The sequence below is a fragment of the Bos javanicus genome, chromosome 22 (genome assembly GCF_032452875.1).
Source record: "Bos javanicus breed banteng chromosome 22, ARS-OSU_banteng_1.0, whole genome shotgun sequence".
Classification (NCBI taxonomy): Eukaryota; Metazoa; Chordata; class Mammalia; order Artiodactyla; family Bovidae; genus Bos; species Bos javanicus.
In genome coordinates this window covers 50,895,764-50,920,574 of record NC_083889.1, presented here as the reverse complement: position 1 = coordinate 50,920,574, position 24,811 = coordinate 50,895,764, and the positions used below count along the sequence as shown (strand labels likewise).

General features: G+C 52.0%; 3 protein-coding genes across 6 annotated transcripts; 1 reads left to right on the top strand and 2 right to left on the bottom strand.

The window, feature by feature from the left end:
* Positions 1-90: 90 nt before the first annotated feature.
* Positions 91-4,637, bottom strand: CCDC71 (coiled-coil domain containing 71). Of its 2 annotated transcripts, none has more exons than XM_061397584.1 (2): positions 4,474-4,637; positions 91-1,764 (listed from the first exon to the last, which is right to left on the bottom strand). In XM_061397584.1, the coding sequence occupies exons 1-2, from the start codon at positions 4,635-4,637 to the stop codon at positions 354-356; spliced, it is 1,575 nt and encodes a 524-aa protein (XP_061253568.1). In that variant the 3' UTR covers positions 91-353. The 2 variants fall into 2 exon arrangements, with proteins under 2 accessions (XP_061253568.1, XP_061253569.1); XM_061397585.1 differs by lacking the exon at positions 4,474-4,637 and adding an exon at positions 3,732-3,830.
* A 2,607-nt stretch (positions 4,638-7,244) lies between these two features.
* On the top strand, positions 7,245-23,868 carry KLHDC8B (kelch domain containing 8B). Of its 3 annotated transcripts, XR_009732633.1 has the most exons (7): positions 7,245-7,347; positions 8,278-8,787; positions 9,845-10,009; positions 10,311-10,535; positions 10,637-10,738; positions 17,823-17,944; positions 22,564-23,868. XR_009732633.1 is itself a non-coding variant. In XM_061397596.1 (6 exons), the coding sequence occupies exons 2-6, from the start codon at positions 8,412-8,414 to the stop codon at positions 17,843-17,845; spliced, it is 891 nt and encodes a 296-aa protein (XP_061253580.1). In that variant the 5' UTR covers positions 7,245-7,347; positions 8,278-8,411; the 3' UTR covers positions 17,846-23,868. The 3 variants fall into 3 exon arrangements, 2 of the variants coding, with proteins under 2 accessions (XP_061253580.1, XP_061253579.1); XM_061397596.1 differs by having other exon boundaries at positions 17,823-23,868; XM_061397595.1 differs by lacking the exons at positions 17,823-17,944; positions 22,564-23,868 and adding an exon at positions 11,168-12,027 and having other exon boundaries at positions 7,246-7,347.
* On the bottom strand, positions 12,727-20,692 carry C22H3orf84 (chromosome 22 C3orf84 homolog). The gene is made up of 4 exons (XM_061397606.1): positions 20,603-20,692; positions 18,637-18,750; positions 13,551-13,607; positions 12,727-13,144 (listed from the first exon to the last, which is right to left on the bottom strand). The coding sequence occupies exons 1-4, from the start codon at positions 20,627-20,629 to the stop codon at positions 12,728-12,730; spliced, it is 615 nt and encodes a 204-aa protein (XP_061253590.1). The 5' UTR covers positions 20,630-20,692; the 3' UTR covers position 12,727.
* Positions 23,869-24,811: the final 943 nt, after the last annotated feature.

The window sequence follows — 24,811 nt, the reverse complement described above, 5'->3', positions numbered from 1 at the left end:
TGGGGCTACTTTTCCTATCCGCTCAAGCTGGCCTCCCAGCAGTCACATATGCGAAAAAGACCAGAAAGGGCAGGCGGGGAGACTGGAAGGTGGAAAGGTATAAAACGTGATAGGTGGACAGCAGACATACAACTTGAAGAATAAATCACAGTGCGCGGCGCCATGAGACCGCCCCTCCCGTCTGCCCGCCCACCCCACCTCCTCCAGTCTCTGCAAGGAGGTCAGTGGCCCTCAGGGCCCTGGAGAGGCACCCGGAGTCCTCGGGCTTGTGGAATCCATGTGCATTGCACACTGTGTCGCTGGCCACACACACAACAGGGCTTGGTTTCCCCAAACACTGCTGTGTCAAGGAGTCAGGGTGCTGAGTGTGGTGGCAAAGGCTGCAGTCGTATTACAGGGGAAAGGTTCACACGGAGGATCCGCTGAGCCTGCTGCCGCACCTCGTCATCTGAGGCCAGTCTGTCCACCTTGATGGCCCTGAACTTCAGCAGCCTTGCTGTTCCAGGTCCGAGCTGCACCTTAGGGGATCGGGGCCCAAGCCGTGTTCTCTTGCGGGGAGAAAGGTCCTTTGCTTCCTCTGTTCTTTTCCTCTTCTGCCCCACAGTCTCAGGGCGGCTTTTCCGGCTCCTCCTTGCAGTCCTGCCCTGAATAGACCCTTTTGGCCTGCCCCTGCCCCTGGGCTGGGTCCGAGCCACCTTTGCCTTGGCCTGCACTGCTTTGGCCTTGGCCCTGGCCCGCACTTCTCTGGCCTTGATCCGAGCTGCCTTAGCCTTGGCCCTGGCCCGCACAGCCTTGGCTTTGGCCCGGGCCTGGGTGGCTGTGGCCTGTGTTTGAGCCACCTTGGCCTGGGCACAGGCAGCTTTGGCCTGAGCCGCTTTCGTGCCCAGAGCACCGCCATCTTTCACTCGTGGGCCACCGAGAGACCCAGTGACTTTGCAGGTCTTGCTCTGGAGCCCAGCGCCTTGTCGGGGTCCAGACCTGGGGCCTCTTTGAGCCAGACACTTGGAGCCCTTGCTTGTGGCTTTTCTGGGAGCTTTGAGCTGGGCATTCCCCAGCCTCTTCCCTGGACCTTTCCTCACCTTCAGGGGGGAGTCCCCAAGTGACAGCTGCAGTGATTGCGCCTTGGGTTTGGCACCCAAGCAGGCCACAGGAGTTTTGATGGGAACTAGGGCCTCAAGGACAACGGAGAGTCGCATGGCAGGGTAAACACCTGGGTAGAGGTGGGTGGGAAAGCCCACCGCCGCACCCTGGGCACGGCCGGCACTTGATTGCTTCAGGGAGCTCAGCAGCAGGTTGGTGGTAGCATGCTTGGCGAGGCCTGGGGTGGACGCTTTGGCCAGCCTGCCAGACAGTGGCATGGGGAGCAGCGTGGCCCGGCCCGCAGGCAGCCGCACGGCAGTTTGGGGAGCACTGGCTGGAGGTGATGTGGCAGCTGGGGTGGGGGCACGAGCCTGAAGTTTTGTCTGGCTTGGAGGGTTGGCTGTGCACGAACTATAGCCATAGACATCGCCGCTGCGCAGGATAGTAGGCTGGAAGCCATCATCCCGCAGGCCCTGCAGGAAGGCCACAAGCTGGGCCTCAGTGGCACTGAGATCCTGGCTCATGGGGTTGAAGACAAGCAGCGCTTCCTCCAAGGCCTTCTTCCCCGCCGTGGAGATCCGTGACCAGGAGTGCACAGCTTTCTCCTCCACATGCTGCACCACCACGCTCATGGCATTAGGCACTACAGGTCTGTCTGGGGATCCACAAACCAGCAGCTGGCACCTCCAAGGCAAGAGGAAGAGAGTCAAGAAGGGCACCATGAGAGGGGCCAGGACAGACAGGTCAATCAGGGCCAGCATTCATAATATCCATGGACACACAGGGGCCTGGTCAGAGTGAGACAAACACTCCATAGAGCAAAACCTCAAGCTTTCCCACCTACCAAGGTGAGGCGTGCGTTGGGAGGTAGGTGGTGAACTCATATGGGTCAGTTTCTTCAGGATACATGCCCATAATCAGAGCTATCCAACCTACTGCTGGGCCCCTGCAAAGATCTGAGTTTGGCCAAAATCCTAGTACTAAACTCAACACTGGGAATACAGGTAAATACCTCTGTCTGCCAGGAGCCCTGTATAGAAGGCAAGATAGAGACACCCTTAAGGTTCTTGGGACGCACACTGGCATACAGCTCAGCTTGCCAACGGAAGGATTCCCCAGAGGAATATCCATGTGGCATGTGAGTGATGAACATGAAAGGACCACGTGGAGATGCTACAAAAGGGGGAACAGCCAATGCAATGGCTCCGAAATGAGAAAGAGTAGGGCAAACCTGCTGTGACTTGAATCTGTGGTCAGGGCTGGGAGGGTCAGCTGGAAAAGGCAGGGAAAGCAGTGCAGTTCAAGCTTTGAACGCTGCTTGAATGTCAGCCTAAGGGCCCAGACTCACACCCCAAATTCATGACCATTTCTGGCTTTCAGAGTTCCCAGCCAAGGCACTCAGAGGTACAATTCCTAGCACTAGAGCCATGGAGAGCAACCCCAGAGAAAGAGCCAGCCTCTCCTTCAACAGAAAGGAAAAAGATGATGAGTAGCAGGTACTAATAAATTATCTCTAGACAATCAAAGGACTTGAGTTTGAGCAAGCTTCTGAAGATGAAGGACAGGGAAGCCTGGCGTGCTGCAGTCCATGAGGTCTCAAAGAGTTGGACACGACTAACTGACTGAACAACAACTAGACAATCAGGCAGCCTGGGGCCAGGCAGCCAGACCAAGAGCACAAAGTCTGACAGTGGGAGCCACAGACTCCAAGTAAGATGCTTAATAAAGTGGGCCCAAGAGATCTGATACTGCCCATTTGGAGCTTCTGGCAAGAACCAAGTTGTCCCAGGCTTCTCTGAAGAAGCTGCAGGCCGTCAATCAGGACTAATAATCTAGCCCAATCCGGCACTGAGGGGTCCCAGAGGGAGCTCCGCAGCTGCACAGGAGCATTAAAAGATCAGCTGGGATCAGGCAGGTCCCTGGAGCCAGGAGGTGCGTCTGTGCAGCTTCCTCCTCCACCCTAATGGAGCAGAAGTTTCAGAACTCCCTGGAGGAAGTGCCCTGGGGCCCTTTGTTTGGAAATATTCTTGGATCCTCAGGTGTCTCAGGCACTTCCCCTCTCCGGAGGCCATTCTCCAAGTACAGTCCCTGTACATGACTTTGGTTCTTTTATTACCCCACCCCCACCCCCGCCAAGGGGGGTAGTTCCCAGAACTGTGAACTGTACAATAAGGATGTTGTGGGTAAATTGGGGCTCTTCCGCCCAGATTGGCCAGGGCCCTTGGGAGGGGTCTTCTGGGCTTTCCAAAAGGCTCCGGAAAACAGAGGCTGCAGCCCGACCCTTGACTTCTCAACTATCCCTGGGGCCGGCAGGGGAAACTGATGACAAATGCGGGACGAGAGCAGCCCCATCCAAGCGGAACCGGGGTAGGGAAGATCAGGGGCCTCAGGTTGGGAGTCCGCGTTCCTGGTGCCCAAGCCGAGAGTTGACGCGGGGGACCTTGGAGGCAGCGAAATGTACGGGTAGGCAGTGGGAGCCCGACCGGGTCGCACAGCCCGAGGGTGGGGTCTCTGGGCACGGGGTGGGGGGGGTGTTTCATCCCGGCCACCGGAGGGCGCTGGTCCCGAAAGAGCCGGCCACCCGGCCCACCGCCCTGCCGCCTCGCGGACGGCCCCTCCGCGGCGTGGCTAGGCCCGCGGCCCCAACCTACCGGCGACGCCGCGGGGACCCAGGACGCGCCTCTGCACCGCCTTCGCTGATCCAACATGGCCGCCTGCTGCGCACCGGAAGTCACCGCGCTTCCGCTTCCGGGACCTGGCCCGCCCTAATGACCCTTGACCCCCCGAGACCCCCGTTTCCCCCAAAGTCTAGGAGCCGGACGAATAGGAACCAGAGACGACTTCCTGGAGGAGGTGGCAGCAGGGACCGCTCTAAACCTTTGGGAGCCTGTGCAGGAGTGTGAGGGGCAGAGGTGCTTTTAGAAGCCTATGGGCAGTCACAGAGGGTGTCTGGATGCTTCATCTGGGCACTGGTTAATAGCCCTCCTCATTCCCCATAAAACCCCAGGATCCTCTGGCTACTCTATGTTTCTCTGCCTATACAGAGGGGTCTGGGCACCCCTAAAGAGAAAAACACTCCATCCTAGGCCTAACCTTGTGCCCCTAAGCACCTCAGGACCTCAGCCCTGGTGGTTGGGGTCCTTTGTGCCTTTAAGCACAGCCAATATATCCAGCAGGAAATGCAAACTCTCCTGCTCCTCTAGTCAATGCTTCTAGTCCCCCTGTGTTGGTAGAGAGAAGGAAATTGTGGGCTCTCAAAGGCCAGGGTTTCAGAGGGTGCAATCAGGAAGTCCCACCTTAGCACTCTCAGTCCCCAACTGTGCGTGAGCCCCATTTCTGCCCCATCCATGGTTGAGAATTAACTGTTCATTCTTAGGACTAATTCAGCCTCACCTTCTGCCCAAGTTCTCTTCCACAGCTTCTCCAAAGCCAGCAGTGTTGCCCTCTGTATGCAAGTGGGGCCAGGCCTGTGTAAACAGAATCCACTTCCATGAAGAAGCAGAGCCCAGCCTCCAGGGATGGCATGGGCCTAGATGTGTCCCGAAAAGAGGATACATCTCTAGTGATGTCCAGTCTAGAAGTCAGTGCAAAATGGAGGACAAAAAAGGGTAGGTCCATCCCCAGTCTGTATCCATTCCAGACATTAGAACTAGGGGAATGGTATGGCTGAGGGAAAGTGGTCTGGGGTCTAGTTCTCTGAGGGGAGGCTGATCCTTCTGCCTCTTGGCACCCAATATATCTGGGATGGAGCTCTCTGGGATCATTCATCAGGACCAAGTCTGACTTGACCTAGACTCTGGTGGATGCTGACTGGGATCAGATGAGATGAGGTTGAAGAGACTTCAGGGTCATCCCAGGATCCAGCCCTTGCTTTCCACATGGCATCTTTTAGCTATTTATTTGGCTGTGTCAGGTCTTAGCTGTGTCTTAGTTGTGTCAGGTCTTAGCTTTGTGTCCGGCACACAGGATCTTCGTTGTGTCATGCTCTTGTTGTGGTGCATGGACTCTCTGGTTATGGCACATGGGCTTAGTTGCTCTGAGGCATGTGGGATCTTAGTACCCTGAGCAGTGATTGAACCTGTATTCCTTGCTTTGCAAGGCAGATTCTTAACCACTGGACCACGAGGGAAGTCCCTCCATTTGGCATCTTTTCTAGCCCTGAGTGATGGCCCCTAGACCCATATCCACCAAAGCAGAGATGTGGTGAAGATCTAGATGTGAAGGAGGCCACTGGTCTTGAAGGGATCACCCCAGGAGGGAGTCTGTGTGCCAAGGAGGAAAGCTAAGGCTGGGTCTTGAGGAGCCACTTCCTAGGGTGGGAGAGGAAGCAGGGCCTGTAAAAGACTCCAAGAGGCAGAACAAGAAACAGGAGAAAGCCAAGGTCACAAGGGGTGAAGCTTTGAAGATGCCAGCAAAATTTCAGTTACGAAAAAGATCACAGAGCCCCTCCCCCATTTTTTATGGTGTGCCCTGGTGACTTTGGCAAGACCAAGTTTTGAGGACCAGTGGTAGTAGATATAAGGTTGACGTTAAGGCAGTGGAACCTGTAAGAGAAGATGACTTCAAGAGTTTGATTGGAAGGAAGGGGACACTGGAGGGACTTCGGGTGCTGGGAGGGAGCTAAAGGTAGGACGCTTTCATGTGCTTAATTGCTGGAAAGGAGAGGGGAAGAGGCCTGGAAAGGGAATAGTGAGAAATGTGAGAGGGTGTGCAGGAGAGTGTGAATACTCTGAGGAGGAAGGTACCAGTGGTTTGAGTGAGGAGCATGTTGAGAGAATGGAGTGGGAGGATGGAAGCCTTCTACCAGGATCTGTAACCAGCCTTGGCACCATTTCCCTGCGGGCCCTCTAACTTCGTCTGCCAGGCCCTGAAAGGGACTGAAGACTCTCTGGTCGTGGAGAAGGCAGGCTAAGGTATTCATGCCCCGGAGCTCCTCTCAGCCCATTTCTGATGGAGGTTTGAGAATCAGTACCTTAGCAACCCTTGCTCTGATTGGAACAATAATGTGAGGCCCATGTTCTGTGCTGGCTCCCAGAGTCCCCAGCAGGATTTGGTCCCTGTTGCCCAGAGTGGGAACTTGTTTGACACACCCTTAATTGGCTGGTTTCCCTGTCTTCTTGCCACTTCTCTGCTGGCGCTTCCTGTCCTCATTGCCCACATTAACTATGTGCATTTGTGTCTCAGTCTCCAGGTGTGCTTCTGGGGAAAATGAGGCAGACTGTTTATAAAATAGGGACAGGATGGTAGCAAGCACAAACATCCATGAGGACCTCTGCTCTTAGGTGACCACTGACCTGTACAAATGGGCCCCAGCTCACAGACTCAGCCAGTACTCTTAATGCTGAGAAGATAGGATGAGCCAGGGTCTGGGTCTAAGGTAGGTCGGCCTCTGTCACACCAACTTGCTTTGGCCTGACCCCCGAGTTGGCTAGAGGCAGGCACAGGACCGTGAGGATGGACAGTCACAAAGTGCCTTGGGTCCCAGAGTAGCCCAGGCCTTAGGCCCCACGGGATAAGCCCAGAGTGACCTGACTGGGAGGTCTGTGGCCTCTGACTCTTCATCCTTTGCTCAGTTACACTCCCCCACACAAACTGTCCCCACCCAGACCTGTGGAAGGGCCTGTCAAGTACTGAGGCTGGCACCTTCTGCTCCTCCACCCACGGCTAGCCTCGATGTGCATCAGACAACCTCTTCTGTGCCCTGTCCGAGCTTGGGGAAGGGAGACCCAGCCATTGCCCCCGCCAAGTCCCAGGCCTTTCCCTAAGAGGCCTCAAGGGGGCGCCGCCGCAAAGCCTGTCGTGGGCTCTTAAGAGCGCAGTAGCGGTGGGCGGGCGCCCGCTCCCTAATTCCCCAGGTTCTCCCGGTCGGACCCTTCGCGGGTGCTCCCAGGCTGGGTCCCGCTCAGAACCGCCCGCATTCTACACGTGTCGTGAGGCCCATCGCCGCTTCCTTTCTCCCCGCTGCCCGAGGTCGGACCCCAAATCCTGGGCAGGCCCAGTGTCCACGTGTCCGTCTGTCTGTTCACCCGTGTGCCGGTGACCATAGGTCGGTGCGCCCTGCTCCGGCCACGGCAGGTGCAGGGTTAAAGCAGGGGGAAGGGTTTCCCGAGTCGCGAGGGGGGACGAGGGGCGGACCCCGTCCAGCCCCGCCCCGCGCCGGAGCAGAGCCTGAACCCCGCCGGAGCCCGGCCTCAGCCCCAGCCAGAGCCGGCACCAGCGGAGCCAGAGCCGTGGACCCTGCGCCCGGCGGCGCCGGAGCCCGGGCCGGTGAGTCCCGCGGGAGCTGCGCTCAGGGGAAGTTTGGGGCGCGGGGTGTAGAGCCCCAAACACGCTCGTCAGGACCCGCCCCCCTCCCCCCCCAACCCGCCCCCGTTACCCGAGCTGGAAGTTTGGGGCCAGGAGGCCCTGGCGCCAGGGGTCCTAGGAATATGGCCCCCCTTGGAAAAGGAGAAGACTGGGAACTTGGGGGTCTGCTGTAAAGTCCAGCTATCCATTTCTGCTGGCAACGCCCTGGACTCAGGGAACCTAGAGTGCAGTGCTCCTAGGTTCCCCAAATCACCCTCCTCCCCTTTCCGGACATCAGGTCCCCGGGGACGGGGCATGGGCAGACCCCTGAGGATAGACCTTGAAGCGAAATGTGGGACTCTGGCCTCCAGCCCCTCCCCTCCCGGTTCCAGGACCCTGATCTTGGTCTTTTGTTGAGGAATGGATGGACTCTATGGGATGATTCTCAAACGGGATGTAAGGATACCGAGTCTGATCTTTGGCAGTAGGTGGGAGACCCCAGTGGCTGTCAGAGCACCCTGGAAGCCAGTAAGGGGGAGGGTCCAGTCTAACTCCACCGATGCAGAGCACCAGGGTGTGGACTGTTGAGGGGAAGGGAACGGGGCTAGTGTGGAAAGTCCTATTCTAGTTACTTTACCTCCCACCTAGACCTAGATTCAACCAGGGAGCAGCTAGGTGAGGGCAAGGTATGGGAGGAGAGTTCCTCAAGCCCCAGAGGAAGCGGGGAAATTGCCTGGGTAATTGGGAGACTGCCCTCCTTCCCACTCCGGGAAGGAATCCACAACAGTGTGGTAGCCAGTGGGGGTGGGTCCTCCCTCTGCTTTTCCCAAGCAGTTTGGGGCCAGGGTGCTCATCAGTATCCTGGGGGGCTGGTCAGTGGCTCTGACTCTTCATTTTCCGTCTCTTCTGTAGGTGAAGACCAAGTCCCTGGACTGGCCCCACACTCCCTTATAGCCCCCTTAGAGTCAAGATGAGGCCCCATCATGCCTTTCACTGAGGCCTGCAGCCTGAGCAGATAGCATGGCCTGCCACTATAGGTGAACACCATGGCTACAGGAGGAGACCGGGCCTTTGCTTGGCAGGTGTTCCCACCCATGCCCACCTGCCGGGTATATGGCACAGTGGCGTTCCAGGATGGGCACCTGCTTGTGTTGGGGGGCTGTGGCCGGGCTGGACTGCCTTTGGACACTGCCGAGACATTGGATATGGCCTCGCACACGTGGGTGGCACTGGCGCCCCTGCCCACTGCCCGGGCTGGCGCGGCTGCTGTGGTACTGGGCAAGCAGGTGCTAGTGGTGGGCGGTGTGGATGAGGGCCAGAGTCCAGTAGCTGCTGTGGAGGCCTTCCTGGCTGATGAGGGCCGTTGGGAGCGTCGGGCCACTCTCCCTCAGGCTGCCATGGGGGTTGCAACTGTGGAGAGAGGTGAGTCGCCTCCCAGGGAAGGTCTGTCAGGTGCCCCAGTAGCCTCCATTCTTTCCTGACTTGGTCCCTTTACCTTCAGAGGCTGGGTGGGAGCTCTACATTTTGCCTAGGTGCTCTGGACATGGATTTGCCTCCTGTAGCCTTCCCTACCCAGCTTTGAGCTGGGCCAGCAGCAGGCTTGACTGAGTTTTCCAGCTGTGAGGTGGGCCTCAGAGCCCTGGCTAGCCGCCAGCATGACGGGAGGGCCAGGCCGCCTCCCTGCCCCATTCCTCCTCTCTGAGAGACCAGAAGGGGTGGCCCAATAGCTCCCATAGTTATAAATAGTCTGGGAGGGGAGGAGGGGACCAGGGCCTTGGCTCAGAGCCCAGCGAGTGCTTAAATTCCTCGCACCACACAAACAAACCTGGGAGATGGAGATGGACAAAAGCCAAGCTGGCCTGGAGGCAGTTGCCATGGAAGCCCTTAGCTGACTGGCCATCTCCCCGAGGCCCTCAGACTTGCCCCCAGCTGACTCTGAGGCTGTCACGGGGCAAGAACCTTCTCTAGTGAGAGGACAGGGTACAAAAGTGCTCGCAGGAGGCTCGTGGACAGGACCCTCATCCTGCAGGCCCAGGCTCCTTCTCCCAGTCCCCCAGCTGATCCCACACCCTCTCCCCAATCTGAGCTCTCTGTTTAACAGATCTCCATATGGCCCCCACCCCTGGCTTAAACCACTCCCCCCAATTCCCCCATGGTAATTCCCACCTTGTGGCCTCCAGGTCTGACCACGGTCCTGCTTGGATGCCAGACTTGGTTGCCATAGCGTCTCCAGGGAGACGGAGACAGATTATAATTAGATCAACTGCCTCCTGCTCTTCACTTGAAGAGGGCCTGGCCAGAGTGGGGATCCTAGCTCTCCCAGCCCCCACACCACGAAGGCAGAAGGGTTTCTGCTGCTAGAGAGGGGTACCATAAATAGGTGTGCCCCAAGCCACCCCCAGGCCTGACCAGGGCAATTGTCAGGGTGGAGGACTGTGGCCAGGCCCAGGGATAGTCTGTGTTACTCTTTTCTCTGCAGATGGTATGGTGTATGCACTGGGGGGAATGGGCCCTGACACGGCCCCCCAGGCCCAGGTTCGGGTGTATGAACCCCGCCGAGACTGCTGGCTGTCACTGCCCTCGATGCCCACACCCTGCTATGGGGCCTCTACCTTCCTGCATGGAAACAAGATCTATGTCCTGGGTAAGGACCTGGGGATGTGCCAAAGTGGTTTGAAGTCCAGAAGCTTCAAATTTATCCCTATAGGTTAGTCTGGAATGGTGGGACAAGAGCAGCTTTGTTGGGTTGAGTCAGGGTTGCTCTGAGGCTCTTTCAGTGGCCCTGCTAAGGCTGGAAAACCAAAGCCCAGTGCCTACGGATCTTTGGGGTTGATCCATGCTCTGGTATGCACACAGCTGGGTATGGGTGGCTAGGGCGGGCAGTGGTAAAGGCTCAGCAACCTGGTAAAAGAAGGGCCTCCCAGGTGCCCCAATTCCATTGGCAGGGGGCCGCCAGGGCAAGCTCCCAGTGACTGCTTTTGAGGCCTTTGATCTGGAGGCCCGTACCTGGACCCGACACCCAAGCCTGCCCAGCCGCCGGGCCTTTGCCGGCTGTGCCATGGCCGAAGGCAGCGTCTTTAGCCTGGGTGGCCTGCAGCAGCCCGGGCCCCACAATTTCTACTCCCGCCCACACTTTGTCAACACTGTGGAGATGTTCGACCTGGAGCATGGTGAGCAGTGGTTGGTGTGGGCTACCCTCCCACTCTCCATGGGATGGAGGGGTGCAGAGTGCGTGAGGGGGCTAGCCCTCACCTCCTCACCTCTCCTGCAGGCTCCTGGACCAAGCTGCCCCGCAGCCTGCGCATGAGGGACAAGAGAGCTGACTTTGTGGTCGGCTCGCTTGGGGACCACGTCGTGGCCATTGGGGGCCTTGGTAAGTCTCTGTGGGGCTTGGGATAGGAGGGGAGCCCGAGACAGGAAGCAGTAGCCCTCCGCATGAGCACCACCTCCTGCCCTTCTCTAGGTACTCCAGGGGTCAGGACTTTATGAGTTTTCCTTTCCCAACAGTCAGTGGGTAGTCTACCTGGCTCAGCCTTTGGGGTGTCTCTCAGCACCTAACTGTGGGTTCTGTAGCGGCAGGGGCCCAGAAGATAGAAACAGGACAAATGACCACTGAATGAATGGAGAAGTAGGAATGTGAATGAATAGATAAATGAGTAATGAAGTGGGGGCAACGGGTAGCAAGGCCTTGGGTATCCCATCCTGGGGCAGCGTATGCTGGGCCATGCTGTGGGCTCAGGGAGCAAACGAGCTACAGCCACTGCAGCCTGTGCCCTTTACATGCTCTGTCTCCTTCTGGCAGGAAACCAGCCGTGTCCCCTGGGCTCTGTAGAGGGCTTCAGCCTGGCACGGCGCCGCTGGGAGGCACTGCCAGCTATGCCCACAGCCCGCTGCTCCTGTTCTAGTCTGCAGGCTGGGCCTCGGCTGTTTGCCATCGGGGGTGTGGCCCAGGGTCCCAGTCAGGCTGTGGAGGCCCTGTGTCTGCGCGATGGGGTCTGAGTGCCTGGTGGGACCTGTCCACAGGAGCAGTTCTGTGCCAGGAGCAGGTGTCTGTGGTTCCTTTCGCTGCTGAGAAAGCTCACTGTGGCTCTGTGGGGTGAGGGAGGCACAGGCCGGGGCACTTGAGACGCTGCCCCTGGGCCGTCGGGGTGGCCTTCATTTTTAGCACAGGACACCCAGACCCTTCGACCCACCTTTACTCCCATCCATTCGTGGACCATGATGCCCAGCTCCACCCTTGCTCTGGAAATTACTGGGCCTCTGACCAACTGGGAAGTGGGAGAGGGCAGAATTGGCCTCCTGCCCCACGGCTCGGTGCCTGCCTGGAGTTGATCAGGCCCACCCCAATGGCTATTCCTGAAAACTCTTCGCTGTCAGCCTGCCTGGAAGGCCCCCGTAGACCCAGAAGAGTTCAGAGAGGGCGGGAACACAGAGGGGTGTAGGCGTCGATGTGGGGACCTCCAGAGGGCCAGAAGAACATTGACTGTGGGCCCTTCACACTGCTGGCTGTGTGACCTCGGGCAAGTCACTTCACCTCTCTGTGCCTCAGCATCCTCATCTGTAAATGGGGACCTCGGGGACCTTCCTGCCCTGCCTACCTCACAGGGCTGTTGTGAGGACCCGGGGGTTCAGATGTGGAAGTAAAAGTGCTGCTAACTCCGGCTTGTGGCCTCTGCTGTGGACTCCTATGTTATCCCTGTGTCCCTGGCTCTCTTCTGGGGACCTCAGTTTTCCTAGGGATGAGGGTCTAGAGGAGCCTTTAGGATCTGGCCTCAGCCCTCAAAGGGTTCTGGTGTGTGTCTCAGCCCCACCAAAGCCTGCACTCCTCTTCTGTGACTTGGATGACCACCCTCTCCCACTGCCCTGGGTGTTAGAGCTCACAGAACAAATACCATAGAATTAAGATGATCTCCAGATCCATGTCACACAGCATCACCTCCGTGGTGGGGGTGGGGGTCCAGTGGGGGTTGGGTCCCTCTGTACCAACTGTGGGGAAGCTATCTCTTAGGCATGGCAGTGTGGCCACTCACCAGATGCCCTGGAGGCAATAGCCTCCCAGAAGAAGCAAAGCTGCCAGCCCTGGCCTACTCCTCCACTCTTTGCTGCCCACCAGTAGGGACTGCTGACTCTGCTTTCCCTGCAACCATACTGATTGCAGGAGGTTCATGGTTGGGTTTGTGGCCAGAACGGATTTGGGGTCCTGGAACCCACATGCTGTGTCCAAGGTAACCCTCATGGACCGTTAGCCTGGGCTGTTAGCACAAGGTGCCACGGCACAAGCAACACAGGAGGCAGGCGGAGGGCCCATCTTACTGTTCTCCAGCCTCTGAGACCTCTCGGGCTGCAAGCACAGACCTCTGGGTCAGCCATCCTTGTTTAATGTTCTGGACCAGTTTAGACACTCAGAGACCCCAGCGTGAAGATAATGCTGCAGCAGCTTGGGTCTGGGGATCCCCGGGAGGTCAGGCAGTGGGTTGGTGACTGGGGTCTGGGGGCCCAAGTTGTCGCTGCCACAGTGGCCACCCCGGGATGGCTGGCAGAAATTCTGCTGGTAGGTGGTGTTAACGCGGAGAGGCTGGATCTGCACAAAGTGGACAAGGCGCTGGGGGAGGTCCCCGAGTCCTGGCCCTGACCGGAATTCGGTCTGGTAGGAGGATTCGAGGGGCCGCGGCTGGCGCAACTCCAGTTCACAGGGTGCCCAGCGCAGGAAGGTATGCTGCTGCCACAGGCGCTCCAAGTCTTTCCGCCTTCCGATTCCCTGCAGCAGGCAGTAGGGGCCCTTCTCAACGGTACGGGCCCTTAGCCCACAGTCTTGGCACCAGGTGATTCCTTGGGCCCCTCCTATACCCCAGCAGGCCTGGTGATGCCTGGCCTCCCTGGCCTGTACCCCAGACTCTTTGAACTGCATCCCAGCCATGCCTTCCATTCCAGAGTGAATGGAGCCCCAGAAAGTCAGTGGCCCTAGGATATTTGCACATTTTCAGGCAAATGTGGAGGAAGCCAAAGCAGAGGGACCTCTGTTTGGGGAATGGCTGTTTGCCAGAGGAAAGAGGTTATCAGGCAGACAAACACTCCTCTGGATAAAGGAGCCTGCTCTGCCCACCAGGTCTTATCCCCTCCACCCTACCTCAATTTCAACCTAGGCTGGAGGGCTGCCCATTGTTCTTCCTCTCTCCAGCACTCACCTTATCGAAGGAAGTGCGGTTGTCATGCTTGGAGAAGAAGTGTTGCTGTGGTGGCTCCTTGAAAGACAGAAAGAAAGAGGGTGAATGGGGGAAAATGATGCTTAGCTGTCCCTAATATGCTATTTGAAGGTCCCATAATGGAGAGAAGTTGCCAGGAGCCACCACCCCTAAACCGCCAACACCTTGAAAAGGCAGATACAAATTAAAGCAACAGCTTATTCCTGGAACATCTCATCCCAGCACTTGCCCTTGAAGCAGAAGCTTTGGGGTCTCTGATTGAGAGAGGGGCTGAGGCATCTTACCGGACATCCTTCATCAGTGGGGCAGCACTTTAAGTTTCACACCGGGCCTTTAACCCTAGATTGTTCACGACTAGGCTCCAGCTCTCTCCTCTTTTAGTGTCTCATCAGTGACCCAGGCTCTTGGCCCTAAATATTATACTACCTGGAAACTGACATTTTTCTTGATAGCTTGAGCTCTCTCCTGAACTTCAGACTAATTAGCCAACTGCCTGCTCCATATTTCCATGTAAATGTCTAACAGACATCTCCAAACACATGTCTTGGTTCTGGATCATTTCACAAAACCACCCCACTGACAGGCTCCCCCAGCTCAGGTCATGGCAGTTAGATCTTGCCAAACACCCCAGAGGCCGCTTGATTCTTTTCTTTCATACCCTGAATCCAGTGGGCCAGGAAATCCTATTGATACTTCCTTCAATATGTACCCAGATCAGACTACTTCTCATCATGGCCACTGCCTTCTCTGGTCTAAGCCACATTCTTCTGATGCCTGAATACTGCAAGAGCTTCCCACTTGGTGTCCCTGCTTCCAGCCTTGCCCCTCCAGCCTACTGTACTCTTAGCAGGTAAAATAACTCTTAATATGTAAGTCAGATCACACTCCTGGTTTGCCAAAAATCAATAGTTTCTCAAGTTTATAAAAGTCAAAGTCATCATAGTGGTCCATGAGACCCACATGATATTGATTTCTTCACTACCTCCAGCCACACTGCATCCTCACTGCTCCTCAAACACTCTAGCTACTTCCACCTCACACCTTTGAACTACCTCTTACTTCTGCCTGGGACTCTTCTCCTGGCTGGCCATGACTCCCTCTCACCTGTTACTTGGGAGGCTTTCCTTGACCACTAGAGTTCCATCGCCCCAACCCTGCATTTTTCACCTTCTAACACATTGTATGACTATGTATGTTGCTATTCATCTGATGCCCCTGACTAGAACACAAGTGCCTCATGGGTAAGGTCTGTCTTACTCACATCTGTAACTCCAGCACCGAGCTTGGCACTGTGCTCAATACATATTTGCTGTTAAATCAATGAACAAGGACAGGGACTCCCTGGTGGTTCAGTGGCTAAGATTCTGAGCTCCCAAGGCAGGGGGCCTGGGTTCAATCCGTGGTCAGGGAATGAGATCTCACATGGGAACTAAGAGTTCCCATGCCACAATTAAAGATCCCACATGCTTCAGTGAGGGGCTTCCCTGGTAGCTCAGCTGGTAAAGAATCCACCTGCAACACAGGAGACCCCGGTTCAATTCCTGGGTCAGGAAGATCTGCTGGAGAAGGGATAGGTTACCCACTCTAGTATTCATGGGCTTCCCTGGTGGCTCAGCTGGTAAAGAATCCACCTGCAATGTGGGAAACCCGGGTTCACTCCCTCAGTTGGGAAGATCCGCTGGAGAAGGGAACAGCTACCCACTCCAGTATTCTGGCTGGGAGAATTCCATGGACTGTATAGTTGCAAAGAATCTGACACGACTGAGTGACTTTCACTTTCACATGCTTCAATAAAGATCAAAGGTTTTTTGTTTTTAGTAAGATCTTTCATGCTGTAAGACACAGCACAGTCCAATAAATAAATGGTTTTTAAAAATAATATTATTTTAAAAAAGAACCTACTATATAGCACAGGGAACTCTAAGTAATACTCTGTAATGACCTATATAGGAATAGAATCTAAACAGTGGATATATATACATGTGTAACGGATTCACCTTGCTGTACAGCAGGAACACAACATTGTAAATCAACTATACTCCAATAAAAATTATTTTTAAAAAAGATTTTATAGATTTTTTTTTGATGCACCACATGGCTTGTGGGGTCTTTGCTCTCCAACCAGAGATTGAACCCCGGGCCCTCAGCAGTGACAGCATGGAGTCCTAACCACTGGACCACGAGGGAATTCCAAGACTTTATAGATCTTAATACACACAAATGGGAAATTTGAATGAGAGAGGTGAATTACATCCGTGTCAATGTCCTCATGGTGATAGTCTATTATAGATTTGCAAAATGTTACCACTGAGGAAACTGGGCGAGTCATAAAAGGGATCTCTCTTTACAGCTTCTTCCAACTGCCTATGAATCTACAGTCATCTCAATAAAAATTTCAATTAAAAAATCTGGGGGTCTGGGGTATATTCCAACTGCCCCCTCCCCCGATTCTTCCTGCATCTCTATCCTTAGCCATGGAACTGTACACAGCCCTAGAATGTGGATGCCTCGGCTGTTGAAGGCAGCTCTGACTTTGGAAACTCACTATTCTTACAGTGACAGGATAATCTATCAACTCCCACTGACTTGAGTTTTATTCTCACAACTGTGGGAGCCTGGTGAAAAGTGCAGTCATTTCCTCTCCGCCCAGGCAGTTCAGAGTATTCTTGTCCCCAAGGAGAATTTCACCTGCATCTTTGCTTCTAAACCACCAAGGGCTCCTTTTCCACTCGGGTAGTAAAGCCCATGGCCTCTGAGCAGGTAGGGCTTGGGCTAGGATACAAGCTGAAGAGCCCTTGGGGGAGAAGTAGGTTTCCTGGATGGGTCAGTGTTTGCCTGTGGGAGGGCTAGGAGGCCCTGTGGAGGCTGAACAGCATGCAGTTAGGGGGCTACTGAGTTGGGGGGGGGAGCTCTGTGGCAGACTGAGGTGTGGTGGGGATGGGGCAGAGACAGGGACACACAGCAATCACGGTACGACAGGACCTGCCTCCAACCATGAGGCCCTGGCATTCTGGTCTGACCTGGAGAACAAATAAGCCCAGGATTACATTTCCCAAGAGTCAGGCAGGTGAAGGCTAGAAATAAATTAATCTGGTTTAGAAGAAAAAAAGAGTAAAAAGAAAAAAGAATTTTCTTGCATCTGAATGACAAAATTCATATCTGCCCCAAACTAAAGGTAAATGGATGCCACATATTGGAAAGGTTTTCTACAAGAATAGCTGCAGTCAGCTAGCTGACACCTGGTATCTCTCAGCAAATAAGGGGGAAAAAAATGTGCACCTTCCCAGAGCAGTTCCACTAATTAAAACAGCTTTAGATCTAGAGTCAGGAGACCTGGCATTTGTACAACCTAAAGCCCAAGACACATAGATCATGCTATTTGGGGTTGATGATAATGCCAGCATATAACTAGTCTTGACTTTAATCAAAACAGGTCCCCAAATATGTCCCCTACTCTGTTCTTGGGGGGACAGGTTGAGAGGACATTCAGGTCTTTGGGATGAGAACTACCGCTGAGGGCTACTACAGACACCAAGCAGGACGTGCCCAGGTTGCCTCTGTCCCCGCGCTGCCCAGATCTCATCATTCTCTCGGGGGAGGTGGCTCCAGACTGGCAGTCTGGAGTCGCATTTGGGCCTGGCTCAGTACGCAGTGACAGACAGCCCTTCCAACTGAGCACGGTGAGGAAGCTCAGGCTCTGCGGCATGGCAGACTCCAAGACCCTGCTCCTGGCCTGGGAAAGCAATTTGTAGCGAATCCAGATGGCGGAGCGAGTAGGACCTGGCTGGAGGCCGGAAGCAAGAAGCTGCAGTGGGCGGGGCAGGTTCCAGGCACACCTCCAGGTCCCTCCTCCACCCTGCTCTTTCCCAGAGTCTGATGTGAACTCAGTTCTCACCAGGCTGACTTCCCTCGGACCTGAAAGGAAGCCAGAGAGGAGATGGAGGAGAGGAAGGAGATCTTTCTTCTCTGGGCTCCCTTTCAGGACAGCCCTCCCTTGCCTGTGTCTTACCACTTCTCTCAGGATGGCCCTCTCCACACCACTCTCTCCTGGGTTCTAGAAGCCATGCCTTCCTCTTGCCCCTTCAGGCCCAGCAGTACTGGCCACTTGGTTGTTACCACTCTGTGAGACTGCCTTCCCCTGAAGCCCCCACACCTACCCCTGTGTATGAATGCACTCCTGAGTGCTCCCGTTTTGAGTGGGCTTTTTGCTGTTGGGCCACTCCCTGACGCTCAGTGCTCTCTCCTTGTCTCTAGACCTGGAAGCATGGAGGGCATAGGACTCCAGCACCCCTCTCCTGTTATCCGGGAGCCTCTTGCAGCCACTCTAGGCCACTTCTGCCATCACTCCTACCAGTCCTCCTTGATCACACATGGAGGTGAATGTGTGCATGCGTGTGTGCTAACTAAATTGCTTCAGTCGTGTCTGACTCTGTGTGACCCTATGGACTGCAGCCTGCTAGGCCCCTCTGTCCATGGGAGTCTCCAGGCAAGAATACTGGAGTGGGTTGCCATGCCCTTTTCCAGGGAATCTTCTCAACCCAGGGATTAAACTTGGGTCTCCCGCCTTGTAAGCAGATTCTTTACCTTTGGAGGCACTAAGGAAGCCCATGGGGGTGGATACCTGCCACTTTTCATGCTGTTCTCCTGATCAGAGGAGGCTTCCTTCTCATTCCTGAGCCCCTGGACTATGAGGCTGACTGTGAGCTAGGCCACTGACTTTTAGGGCATCAAGGAATTCATGCTGAAGGACAGTTGTCTGCAAAACTCAAGGCTTACTTCTTGGATTCTGGAGGCTCTCACTCCATGATCACCCATCCCACCTTGGCCCTGATCCTTCCTCCATTCAGAAAGAGCGTGAGCAGCACTGTCCAGCCCAGTACCAGCTCTTATGCACCCTACCAGTCAGGGGAAGATCTGACATTTCAGGGACGAGGGCCCAGGCCTCATGCAAGTCCTGGGGATAGGCTGGCCTTGGGTGTCAGTTCAGCTGTGGTTGGGCTGAGGATGTTGCTCTTGCGGCCTGAGAGCAGCAGAATGTGGCCCAGCTGCTTGCAGGGCTGCTTCCTACCTGACAGCGCTGCAGGAACACTGCTGGAGGCTGGGGCTTGGCTGCAAGGCGGTATTCTCGAGCACTGTCACTCCTGAATTGGCCTCTGTAGTGCCCATAGAAGCCACTGTTGTGCTGTAACAAGGCAGGCTTGAGGGTGAAGCCCACCCAAAGCCCCCTCCCAAGTCTCAGACTTCCCAGGCTAGAAGCCTTTCCTGGGCTTTCCTGACAGAATAAAAAGAATCAGAGGAGGAGGGACACCCTGGAGAGGAACCAACAGAGGAATGTCTCCATCCATCATTAGAACAGTTGGCCTCAGCTGTGCTGGGCAACTTGGGAGGGTTATGTGTGTAAGCAAAGGATTCCTTCCTTTCTTCTTCTCACCTCCCTCTCTCCTTCTCTCTCTGTCTCCCTTCCCTCCTTCCTCTCCTTCCTCTCTTCCTTCCTCTGTCTCTTTCTTTAGAGCATCCTAATATGGGCTGGCAACCTGCAGCAGTGAAAAGACAGAAAGACCCGGCTCCTGTGAACCTTTCTTCTAGGGAGGAAGTAAGACAAGTGACTAGAGTCAGGAAAGAAAGAACCTGATGACTGGATCCAGAGTGACAGGCAGCAGGGGATAGCATCTCATGACAATGGGGGTGGTACCTGAACGTGAGGAGGAATCAGCCACGTAAGGAGCAGTCAAAGAGCATCCTATGTGTGAGAACTGCAAGTGCAAAGATTCAGAAGGCAGAGAGAGACTTGTGTTGGAAGAACCAAAAAAAAAAGAGAGAGAGAGAAACAACAACAAAAAAAGGCCTTATTGACTAAAAAAGACTGTGAGCAAGACGAAGAGAAGTGAGGCGGTCAGGGAGGGACAGGGCCTGGATTGGATTAGGAATATGGATTCTAAGAGCAAGGGACGACCTCAGTAATGGAGGGAACCAAATGGGTTCTAAGTTGGGGTGACTTAGGAAGCACTGAGCAGAGTTTTGAGAACAGGGACACTATCTGGTGGTGAGGTCCTTTCCTGAGGGATCTGAGAGGAAGTTTCCTTCCTTGTCCTCCCTGAATTAATAAAGATCACAGGTCCCTGAAGAGCAAAGATTAAATTGATCCATATTCTGCACCTGTTGACAAAGTCATGAACACCTCTTTGTCGCACACTTTGCTATTCTGGGGCGAATAGTGCACCATCTGAAACTGGAACAACGGATGAACTTCCCAAAAGAAGTACTTCACCAAAAGTGGATACTTTTGGAGAGAATTTCAGAGACAAGGACTGGCAGAAGACAGAAATGAGCACCCATCAGGGGTATAAGAAGCTGTATTGTACTGATGTCATGAGGCTTACAACATGGTTGACCATGTCCTGCCAGGGAAGTCCTGTGGCCCGACCTCATTGTTCTCAGCGCTCCCTGGAGAGGATAGTCTGTCTAGCCCACTCCACAGTCACAGCCCTGAGCAGAAAGAACCTGTCCCAAGCTGGCCTCTGGCCATCAAAATAGGCTTCTTATCTTTTCATCCCACTGAGGGCTTAGGTCATCCAACTTGTCTGTCCATCCTTCTACTACTGTCAGACCTTCCTCTCTATTCAGTTTATTTCAACAGTATTTACTGGGCCTTGACTGTATTCCAGGCATGGGACATAGGGCTAGAAGGAAAAAGTCTTTACTCTCAAGATGTTCCCTGTCTAGAGAGCAGTCAAACTACAGAAGTTTGGGAAGATCAAACAAAAGACTGGGAATAAATGGGGTGGCAAGAGGACTAAGAGGATCACCTAATCAAGGCCTGAGACCAGGACACAAGGAAAGGGGCATGGTGTCAGGAAGAATAGGTCAGCTCTAGGGGGCCCACAGAAAGGCAGAGCAAGAATGGGCAGTTGGGGGGTTCTCCTCTAGCCTGGAGGCTAGATAAAACCCTTCTCACTTTACTCCCTTGAGTCATTCAAATTTCAGGTACTACCCCAGGGCCAGGGGCTAGGATTAATTGTAAAGTGCATTCTTACCCAGGAGCCTACTAAAGCACTTTGCATCTTTCCGGTAAAGGAGCAGAAAAGATAAACTTTCCTCTTGTCTTTTTCAGGCTACTTCTGGAGAAGGAGCATCTCAGCAGGTCAATTTCTTGTTGCTTAGTGACAAAGGGAGGTTGTGACTACACAATGCTCCTGATTGTTGAGGCAGTGCCCAGCCTGCTACTCTCTTTGTGCTTTCTGCTTTGTTCTTCTCTTTGAGAGAAACCTGCCCCTCAGCACTAAAACCTGCCTCTCAGCTTGGGAGAGTTCTTATATATAGAAACATATAAGGCTTCACAGTGGAGTCTGATGAACTCACAATGAAATAGCAAAGAACATTTTAGAGGCAAATCCTGTATTTTTAAAACTGTAACCATACTGCCAGGGATATAAATTTAGAATACATTTCATGGAGTCAGAAGCAATGCTAAAGGGACTGGTGGCTCTTAGGATAAAAATGCTGCTTCAGAATAAGGCTCCGTCAAGTTCTCAGGAGTTTGTGGTAACCGAGAACAGTAACTGTTGGCAGGTGAATGTTACAAGGTCCCAAGTGAAGGAGGAGAGAGCATAACAGTGGAGCAAAAGCAGCAGCATGAAAATATCTGACACCGTGGTTCCATTCCAAGTTAGCCTTAGGCAGATTATTGTCTCTCTCATTTATAACATAGGCATGTGAACATTTCACTCCCTTTTCTAACATGAAGAAGCTGGTGATGAGCCTCTAAAAATGTGCCAGTGAAAAGTTCAACAACAGGAAACACTCAGTAGGGCTTGTGTCATTGGCACAAGCCCTACTAGCCAGAAAATCCACCCTATTAGTATAGTTACTCTGGAGATCCCCTCCCACATGTATTCACAACTACAGGAAGTTCATTGCTATATCTGTATAGGGGAAGAACTATAAAAAGGCTGAATGGTTAGAGCACAATGAGAAAACTGGCCTATAATTACACAATAAAATATTGGAGTTGCCATAAATCGGCTACAGATACTTGAATCCATAGAGATAAATCTTAAAAATGGTAAGTCAAGTAGTTGTAGAGGGAATTCCCTGGCAGTACAGTGGTTAGGAGTTGGCGCTTTCACTGCCAAGGGCCCAGGTTCAATCCCTCATAGGGAACTAAGATCCCACAAAAGGTGAGATATGGCCAAAAAAACAAACAAAAAATTGTATAATTTGACACAATTTGATTTATGTATATACCTATGAAACATAACCACGATCAAGAAGCAAACATATCTTTCACCCTCAACTTTATTTTTGCCCATTGGTATTCCTTCTCTAGGGCATTCATTGGCCTCAGGCAACTGCTGAGGCTAACTGTCTTTCTATTATGATAGATTAATTTGCATTTTCTAGAACTTTATGTAAATGGAATCATTCAGTATGTGCTCTTTTGTGAATTTGTCTTCTCACTCAGTATAATTGAGAATTATCCATGTCATTGTACCTGTCAGCTGTTTATTCCTTTTTATTGCTTAGTAGTTTTCCATTGTGTAGATGTGCCAAATCTCTCCTCTTGCTCTTTTTTTTAATAATTTATTTTTTTTAAATAGGTTTAATCTTTTAATTTTAGGCTCACTGAAAAATGGAGCAGAATGTCCACAGATTTCTCATATACTTTCTGCTCCCACACATGTGTACATTTATTATAAATGCTGATCCAAGATCAACGCATCATTATCACCCAAAGTCCAAAGATTACCTTAGAGTTCACTTCTGGTGAGGTACCTTCTATGGATTTGGACAAATGTATAATACATAATGATGTGTATGCACCATTATATTAGGTTGGTGCAAAAGTAATTGAAGTTTTGCATTGCTGAAAGTTGCCATTTGATATTGGAATACATTTTAAAATAAATGTGGTTGTTATACATCATTTTAATATGTATTTCTTCCTTTATGTGTTTTTGCTAATGACTTATTGTCATTTATTTTATATTTATTTTAGACCAGGGAAATGATGTCAGATAAGAAGCAAATTCGAGCAATTTTCTAACTCGAGTTCAAAATGGTTTGTAAAGCAGCAGACACAAGATCAATGATGCATTTGGCCCAGGAACTGCTAATGAACGTACAGTGCAGTGGTGGTTTAAGAAGATTTGCAAAAGAGACAAGAGCCTTGAGGATGAGGAGCACACTGGTCGGCCATCAGAAGTTGGTAACTACTAACTGAGAGCAATCATCAAAGCTGATCTTCTCACAACTACACGAGAAGTTGCCCAAGAACTCAACATTAACCAATCTATGGTCATTTGGCATTTGGCATTTGGCAAATTGGAAAGGTGAAAAAGCTGGATAAGTGGGTGCCTCATGAGTTGACTGAAAATTTAAAAAAAAAATAGTTTTGAAGGGTCATCTTCTCTTATGCTATGCAACAACCACAAACCATTTCTCAGATTGTGACATGTGACAAAAGTGGGATTTTATACGACAACTGGCAACAACCTGCTCAGTGACTGGACCGAGAAGAAGCTCCAAAGCTCTTTTTAAAGCCAAACTTGCACCAAAAGAAAGGTCATGATCCCTGTTTGGTGATCTGCTGATGGTTTAATCCACTACAGCTTTCTGAATGCCAGTGAAACCATGACATTTGAGAAGTATTCTCAACAAATCAATGAGATGCACCAAAACCTACAATGCCTGTGGCAATGGTCAACAGAAAGGGTCCAATTCTTCTCCACAGCACCTGACTGCACATCACACAAACAATGCTTCAAAAGCTGAACAAATTGGGCTATGAAATTTTGCCTCATTGGCCATATTTACCTGACCTCTCGCCAACTGACTACCACTTCAAGCATCTTGACAACTTTTTGCAGGGAAAATGCTTCCACACCAGCAGGAGGCAGAAAATGCTTTCCAAGAGTTCCTCAATTCCTGAAGCATGGATTTTTATGCTACAGGAATAAACACACATTTCTTATTGGCAAAATTATGTTGATTGTAATGGCTCCTATTTCAATGAATAAAGATGTGCCTGAGCCTAGTTATGATTTAAAGTTCACAGTCCAAAACTGAAGTAACATTTGCACCAACCTAATAGTATCATATACAATAGTTTCACTGCCCTAAAAATCCTCTGTGCTTCACTTATTCAACCCTCCCGCCCACTGTAGGCCCTGGCAACTAGTGATCTTTTTACTATCTTCATAGTTTTGCCTTTTCCAGAACGTCATACAGTTGGAATCCTGCAGTAGGTAGCCTTTTCAAGATTGGTCTCTTTCATTTAGTAAATAAAATGTATTTAAGTTTCCTCCATGTCTTTTCATAGCTTAATGGATAACTCTTTCTTAGTCCTGAATAATATTTCATTGTCTGGATGTACTATAGTTTATTTATCCATTTACCTACTGAAGAGGAAATCTCAGTTGCTTCCAAGTTTTGGCAATTATGAATAAAGCTGTTATAAATATCTATGTGCAGGTTTTTCTGCATGCATACATTTTCAACTTTTTTGGGTAAATACCAAAGAGCATGATTGATGGATCATTGGTAAGAGTTAGTTTTTTTTTTTTTTTTTAACTCAAATCTGGCTATATTTCACTCCAAAATGCTGTGTATGACTATTATTTTCTGTTTACAGTTGATCTGAGTTCCATTTCATTTGTGGTTATACAAAACTACCTGGCATTCATTGAGCACAGACATAATGACAGGGCAGACAGATGATCCAGAAATGCGGACACCCAAAATAAATGACCCTGGGGTCAAAAATTGGCCTGTGGATACTGATATCCTTCTAAGAACTCAAAAGAGAATAAACTTATTCAAACTGCCGTTCCCTCCTGTTTCTTTCCCAAATTTAATAAATACAATGATACACATAAAAATTATTCTCTCAGCAGAACCTCTTAGACGTTAATGCAAGTCAAATTCTATGACAGCCAACATCAACAGGTCTTTTAATGGAGCTAGAATTTCACACAGTTAAATGCTGCTTAAAGTAAGTGGGCCTACCATTAAAGCTATGTCTGTGGCAGTGATCTGACCTACAATCACTTCAATACACCTTTTCATTTTTATCAGGTAAACCTCTCAGGAGGGGACTATGACAAAGGGGGAAAAAAATTCTAAACAATCTACTTTACCTAAGCTCAGTGTGATTCCAACAGTTACTCAGTGTGACTATCACTGCGTTATTTTTCAAGAAATACTGAAAACTTTCAGCAACTACATTCTGTATTTCTAAGGTTCAA